At 39.8% G+C, this 7,448-nt stretch overlaps 1 protein-coding gene across 1 annotated transcript in view; it reads right to left on the bottom strand.

Moving 5' to 3' along the window:
- The window catches only part of Fndc7 (fibronectin type III domain containing 7), a 29,662-nt gene that overhangs the window by 2,311 nt on the left and 19,903 nt on the right, over positions 1-7,448 (bottom strand). Inside the window, exons 10-11 of the mRNA XM_015505038.2 lie at positions 5,428-5,688; positions 2,299-2,328 (exon numbers count right to left, since the gene is read on the bottom strand). Coding sequence (XP_015360524.2) covers positions 2,299-2,328; positions 5,428-5,688 — 291 coding nt within the window. The remainder of the gene's footprint in view (positions 1-2,298; positions 2,329-5,427; positions 5,689-7,448) is intronic.

Genomic DNA, 7,448 nt, shown 5'->3' with positions numbered 1-7,448 from the left:
GTTTTTTTTTTTTTTTTTTTTTTTTTTGAGATTCTGATACACACCAAAGTTTAAGAACTACTACCTAAGCAGGCCTTCTCAGACTTGAATACACATACAAAAACCTAAGGATTTGTTAGGTCAGAGTGGGGCATGAGCATGTATATTTTTGACAAACTCTCTGGGAATGCTGATGAGTAGCAATGCTTAGGTGTAATGAAATTTGATTTGCATTTTGCTGCACTGGGGATTGAACCCAATCCCCAGTACCACTGAGCTACATCCCTAGCCCTTTTTATTTTTTATTTTGGGATAGGTTCTTATTAAGTTGCTTAGGGCCTCACTAAATTGTTCAGGCTGGCCTTGAACTTACCATCCTCCCGGTGGTTGGGATTACAGGTATGTACCACTGTGCCCAGCTTTTTTTTTTTTTTTTTTTTTCCTGTGGATGCACTAGGGATTGAACCCAGGGCCTTGCACATGGTAAGCACATGCTCTATTGATGAGCTACATCCACAACCCCTAAAGCAATTTCTTATAACTAGATGTTTCCTCAGTTTGTTTTCACTAAGCAAGGCCTGTTTCTCTCTAACTATGGGAAACAAAAAGTCTTGAAAAATTAATAGGGATTGTGTTTATTTTAGACCTGCAGGTGGGTCAGGAATTGGAAACTATGTGCACTGCTGTGCTCAGAGAAGCAATGGGCTGGGAGAAGAAAAGGAGGCCAGGCAGAGGACAGGCAATGGAGAGAGACTCTGGACCACCCAGGCCCTGGCAGTGGAAGGTGTTGGGTGGGGAGTTGACCACCACTGGGAAGCTGTCCTTTGTTGCTTGTTGACAGGGAGGCTTCATTTCCACTTACACCCTCTGAAGCCAGCCCTATCTGACTGGGATCAGGAGAATTTGTATTTTGGAATTGATTATATTCCCTGAGGGGTTTTCCTAAGGTCCCACGGCAAGCTGTTCCCTAGAGGAGTGTGGCAAAGATTCCTCATGAAGCAGTTTAGGTTACCTACTAGGCCAGCGCCCAGGACTGTGTGTGTGTGATCATCTCCACTGTCCTACCCAAGAGTAACTTCATGGGGGCAACCAAAATGTCCTAAACAGCATCAGCCCTGAGCAAAAGTGTAAAGGCACTGAGGGTTGTCTTTATTCCAACTCCCTTTCAACATCTCCTTTTCTCCACTGGGGATACCACCCATGCAAAACATCCTAGCTCTCTGCAGGCTATTAACAAATTCCCATCTGATGACTAAAAGTGCTGTCAGAACAGTTAGCTTGGGTATCACCAGAATGCCCTGAATTTTGTTAGCAATGCAAAGTCTTGCACCCTTCCATACCTAACAAACCAGAATCTGACTTTAACAAGGCCAAGGTGATTTGTATACATAAAAGTTTGAGAAAGCTGGGCACAGTGGTGCATGCTTGTCAAACTCAGGAGGCCGAAGCAAGAAAGTTGCAAATTCAAGACCAGTTTCAGCAACTTGGTAAGGCCCTAAGCAACTTAGCAAGACCCTGTCTCAAAACAATTAAAACAAGGGCTGGGAATGTAGCTCAGTGAGAAAGCACCCCTGGGTTCCATCTCCAGTACCAAAAAACAAAAACAAAAACTGCTCTAAAGCAGCAGTTCTCAGTCTTGACTACACTTTAGAATCACTTAAGAAGCTTTTAAAAATTCTGATATCCAGCTGGGCACAATAATACATGCCTTTAACTCCAGCAATTTGGGAAGCTGAGGCAGCAGGATCACAAGTTTGAGGCCAACCTCAGCAATTTAGCAAGAGTCTCAGCAATTTAGCAAGACCCTGCCTCAAAATTTTTAAATAACAAAAAGGCCTGAGGATGCAGCTCAGTAGGTAAAGTGCTCTTAGGTTCAACTCCCAGTACTGAAGGAAAAAAGTCCTGCTCCCAGCCTCCACTTCCTACTAATTGAATCAGACTTTCTAGGAATAGAGCCCAGGCATCAGTTAATGTTAAGCCCTCCAAAGATTCCAATGTACAGCAGGGAAGAGAACAATCTTTTAAAGTAGGAGAGATTAAGGAGCAGACCCTCCAAAAAACTTTTGCGTTTTTCTGGGGGACCCCAGAAGACTTCAGAGTCCAGAATCCAAAGGAATTTATTTCAATTGGTGGAACCCGAAGGGCAGTATAATGGGAAAGAAAATGTGATGGGAGGGGAGGGCAGGACACTCTTGCATCAAAGAAAGAAATCGTTTGCCTAACTAATTGGAGCATCACCTTTGACCCTGATTTCATTAAGTGACCCAAATGCAATAACAAAAAGTTCTTTCTGTTTTATCCATAAGAAAAATGACTTACCCATTCCAAGGGTACTTCCAGAGCAGGTTACTGTAAATAAAAACACAAACACTGAAAATACATTCCTTGGTGTATTTAAGAAGATGTAAATTTTTAAAAAGATATAAGTTAAGAAAAAATAAGAGGAACGTGAACCAAAAAATGAATAAGAAGAAATTCGGATGATAAGAGGAGACACCTATTAGCAGTATGACCTTGGGCAAGTCACTTCAGTTTGTGTGTGCAAGTGTCTCAGTTTATCAATAAAGTGAATAAGAATAAGAATGCCAACCTCACAGGTTTATTATAAGGGTTAATGGAATTAATACACATAAAGTATTGTTCTTGGCACAAAGCACTCAGTATTTATTACTTCATTTATGATACTGTCCTGATTATCAGAATAAGGCATCACTGATATTGCAATAAACGTGGAAACTTGTTTTTTTGGTTTTTTTTTTTTTTTCTTTCCAGAAAGACTGAGAAAAGGTGAATTTCCTAACCAGAGTCTAGGTCCTTATTAAGGTGAAATGGCAGCAGGCTTGAGATGACACCCCACCAAAGAGTTCTAACAAGGACTTCTGGCAGCTAACAAGCCATCAGAGGAGTGAGTCTCTAAGGGTTGACTTGCAAGCCTGGATCAGGAAAACAAAATAAAAAACAAAAGGCTTTCATTACTCATTCACTTAGCTGTGTGATCATGGGTGCATCAATTGGCTTGTTCATTCTTTTTTTAATTTAAAACATATTGAGCAACAGTTATATGCTAAGTAAGTACTAAGAGTCAGAGAGATCATTTATTAAGGGATATGACACACATTCAAATCACAGTTATATGCTGTGGTAAAGGGTGTCTTGAGGGGCTGGGGATGTGGCTCAAGCGGTAGCGCGCTCGCCTGGCATGCGTGCGGCCCGGGTTCGATCCTCAGCACCACATACAAACAAAGATGTTGTGTCCGCCGATAACTAAAAAATAAAAATATTAAAAATTAAAAAAAAAAAAAAAAAAGGGTGTCTTGAGGTCATAAAGGAGAAAGGGACAACACTAACTTGGCCTAGGAGAAGTGGAGAAGGTCAACAGAAAATTTGGACTGTTTTCTGGATGGGGATGGAATAGAATGCTCTTCTGCACAAAGAGAAGAGTACTGCATTTACTCAGAAACATGATATAGCATGGTCCATATGTGTGAATGATTCCATGCCATAAGACTAGAGACTAGAATCCTCTCAGGAGGAGGGGCTGGGGGTTGTGGCTCAGTGGTAGAGCACTTGCCTCGCATGTGTGAGACACTGGGTTCGATTCTCAGCACCACAAATAAATAAATAAAGGTCCATCAATAACTAATAAAACATTTAAAAAAAAGGGAATCCTCTCAGGAGGGGTGCTGGGGAATGAGCCTACCCAAATAGTAGCTACCTACCACATAGCTATTGAGTACTGGAAATGTGGCTAATCTGAACTGAGATGTGCTATATGCATAAAATATACACCAGATTTATAAAAAAGGTAAAATATCTTAATTTTCACATTGATTAGATATTGGAATATTTCAGACACATTGGCTTAACTAAAATGCATTATTAATTTTACCTGTTTCATTTTACTTTCTCAATGTGGCTACTAGAAAATTTTAAATTTTCATTAATGATTCACATTAAATTACTACTGGACAATGAAGATACATAGACAGATAAGGAAAAGAGCATGAAAGATCTTGAACACCATGCTTAGAGGATCAGATTTCATCCCACGGAGCAATGAAAAACCTTTTTAAGATAGTGAATCATAAGACAACTGGGCCAGGAACATCCTTGTAGTCCCAGCACTCAGAAGGCTTCAGCAGGAGGATCAGTTGGGCCCAGGAATTTGAGGGCAACTTAGGGAACAGAACGAGACCCTGACTCAGAATAAAAAAAGGTGTTAAACCCTAAACAAATTAAAAATATGTGAAGATGGATTTAGAGATTAGGAAAAGAGAAGGGTTGCAGATGAAGCTTCAGTAGCCTGTGCACCGGTTTCCTCGTTTAATAATTGGAGACAATAAAATCCATTGAACCTCTTAGGAACATTTTGATCATTCACTGAGATATGGAATGTGAAAACACTCGATAAACTGTAAATCATTATTCAAATTGATGAAGTATTGTTATTGAGCTGTAGGCTCCTCTTCCTAAGAGCTCACCCTTACCCCGAGAACCTGTTCCTATCTCTTCCCTGCCTTGGGCCAGCTTGTCTTGGGGAAAAGATAATGAAAAAACAAGGAATCAGAGCGTGACATCCAAGGACAGTGAGAACACCCTTTCAGGAGGAGCTGGCCTTGTTCCATCACCAGGAGCCATCTCAGACTTCTTGTCACCACCTACTTTTAATTGGAAAATTTTTTTTTTTTTTTTTTTTTTTTTGTCTTTTTTTGGAACTGGGGGTCGAACCCAGGGCTTTGCGAATGCAAGGCAGACGCTTTGCCACTGAGCTACATCCCAGCCCTTAATTGGAAAATTTGAATTCTGGGTATCAGTAAAGGTTTGGGAACCATTTATTCCTCGTCTTGTTTTTGCCTGTGAAGCCTGGGCTTCATCATTTCTTTTCTTTTCTTCTAGAAATGTGTGAAAAATATATGACTGTGCCCTGGGCAAGGTAGCAGAGTTTGCTGGAACACAGAGCTGGAGAATTGTAATGTTTTTCCACCAATGAGGGTGGAAATGATGGCATCACTGATTGCCACATTTTGTGATCAGATTGTCTGCCCACTCATATATCCAAACCTAGTTTACAACTTATAAATTCATTTTTTTCCTGATCTTCCAACTTTTCCTCAGTCATAATTCTCAATCTGTGCAATTGAAAGTTCAAGTTTCTTAATTTTCAACATACCAGGGTATCTAGCCTCATCTCTAAGACCATGTTAAAATTATCCCCTAATCTTAAATCTTTTTGAATTTTCTTTACTATTTAAGCAACAAGCATCTGGTGTTTTCCCTGAAGTGTAAGGCAGGAACCGAGAAGGGAAGAGCACTTCAAATTGAATAATAATAAGACCACAATTCCAAAAATTGCTTGGGGGTCCCTTGAATCGTGTAGAAATTTCACAGGTAGCAAATGATTCACAGATCTGAGTTGAGGGTTCAATAAGGGGTCATAACTTGCTTTACCTGAATATATTTTTTTGGGGCAAAAAGTAAGCTTCAGTCCTGTTTCAGCAACCGGTGAGACCACCACAGTATATACATCCCCGCAGGGTATTTCAGTAACATCACAAAAACTCAAGCCAGCACTTGGGGTGCATGTGAAAATGCCTTTGGAGCCATAGAGGTCAGTGCTGTAGTTGGCAGAACCCCTGGAGGCTTGCCAGTAGATCCGGATGCCATTAGGCCCCAGCCTATATAATTTCACCCCCAAAGGGCAGCAGGCATCTGCAGGATAAAATTAAATACAAAGTCACTTATTCTATCTTCACACACAAACATGGCCTTTATTACTCAGGGGAAAAAAATGCAAGTAAACTATTCCAAATAATATGATTAGTTACTGACTAGAATAGAGCAAGATTTGAAGGGATGTTGAAGTTCTTTTAATGCTGAGCCACATGATCAGAAATCTGTGTGTGAGGGTGGTATGGGGTATAAATTTTTAACATAGAACAATGGTGATTCAAAAAGTTCCACACTTGGCAGAGATATGCTGTATTGTACATGACTCAAACTATGAGTCAAATGCACAGAATCCTATTAAGATCCCTGTCAAGATATTGGGTCCCAGTTTCATTTGATTTTAGTGGGACAAAGTTTAAATATAATTCATTGCATTCATCTCTAGTTGAAAAACACTATTTTGCTGAACTGAGTGGCATGACACTTTGGGAGCAGCCACTTACATGACAGGCTGGTAGCCAGGTTAGTTGGTCCACATTTTATCCATGCTAAGCTGATTAGGTACTTTTTTGATCTTTTCTTAAAATCCTTGAGCAGGCCACACCTTAGATGTTGATGAGGGCACCAGATGATAGTCCTCAATAACTAAATAAAGAGACTATTGTATGTTTTGTAAAAGTTGTTACAGATAAGCAGTCTCATTTGATTTATTCTTCAAAAGGATTTTTTTCAGGTGTGAAGATAAGCAATGGGCCATATTCCCAAAACTAATTAATGAAATTAATGGAAGACGGTCAAAACAAAGTATAATCCAGCTAACATAAATTGAAGCATACTGCACATGCTTTCATATTATGATTTGATTCTCAAAACAACTTTGAGGAATAAGCTAGAATAATACTATTATTATTATTATTATTATTATTATTATTTATCAGGGATTGAACCCAGGGGCACTTAACCACTGAGCCACATCTCTATCCCTTTTTATTGTTTTATAGAAACAGGGTCTCATAAGTTGCTGAGGCTGGTCTCGAACTTGCAATCTTCCTGCCTCAGACTCCTGAACAGCTGGGATTACAGTTGTGTGCCACTGTGCCTGGCTAATTTTTATTTTTTCTTACCAGTGAGGATGCCTGGAAGATAAGGCCAACACAGCTTATCAGAAATCATGTTTAATGTAGACTCCAAGTTGAAGACTTTTTCTATTATCTCTGGGATGCAAAAATTACATTTCAACCTTCCTATCCCATGCCCCAGGCAGACATAACTAATTGATCATGGTACTCTTTTTTTTTTCTCAGGCCAGGAAGGCATCCTCAGGAGTTTTTCAAAGAGTTTTCTTTCCAAGCAGCCACTTAAGTGAATTATGAATCTTAATTTGCTAGTCCTGCCCCATTTTTACTTCCCCCTGTTATTCCCTGATAGTTTGGTCCTTCTGATGATAAGGAACAAAATTGTCAGTAGACAGATATCTTTGCTCTCTTAGCCTGTCGAAATTAAAAAATCCTGGGAGGAGCTAGAGTGGTTTAGAAGAGAGAGAGGTGGTAGCATAATAGAAAATAAGAAAATAATGCAAACCAAATAGAATGTATGATCTACTGCATTCTGAAAACTCTGCCATCCTGAGTTACTTTCAGCTGCAAGTCTTTGTGTCATAAAAATATGTCATTCCTTCAGCAAACATGCACCTGAAGTGGTCAGCAGGAGAGGCGATTCACCAACTACCCACAGAAGCATCTGAAGCTCTGAGGTCAAGGGGAAACTGTAAACATTTTAGAAAGTAATCTGCATTTATAATG

Source organism: Marmota marmota, unplaced genomic scaffold, assembly GCF_001458135.2.
Source record: "Marmota marmota marmota unplaced genomic scaffold, marMar, whole genome shotgun sequence".
NCBI lineage: Eukaryota > Metazoa > Chordata > Mammalia > Rodentia > Sciuridae > Marmota > Marmota marmota.
Note: the sequence above shows the minus strand (reverse complement) of the source record. Positions and strands in the feature narration are given on the sequence as shown.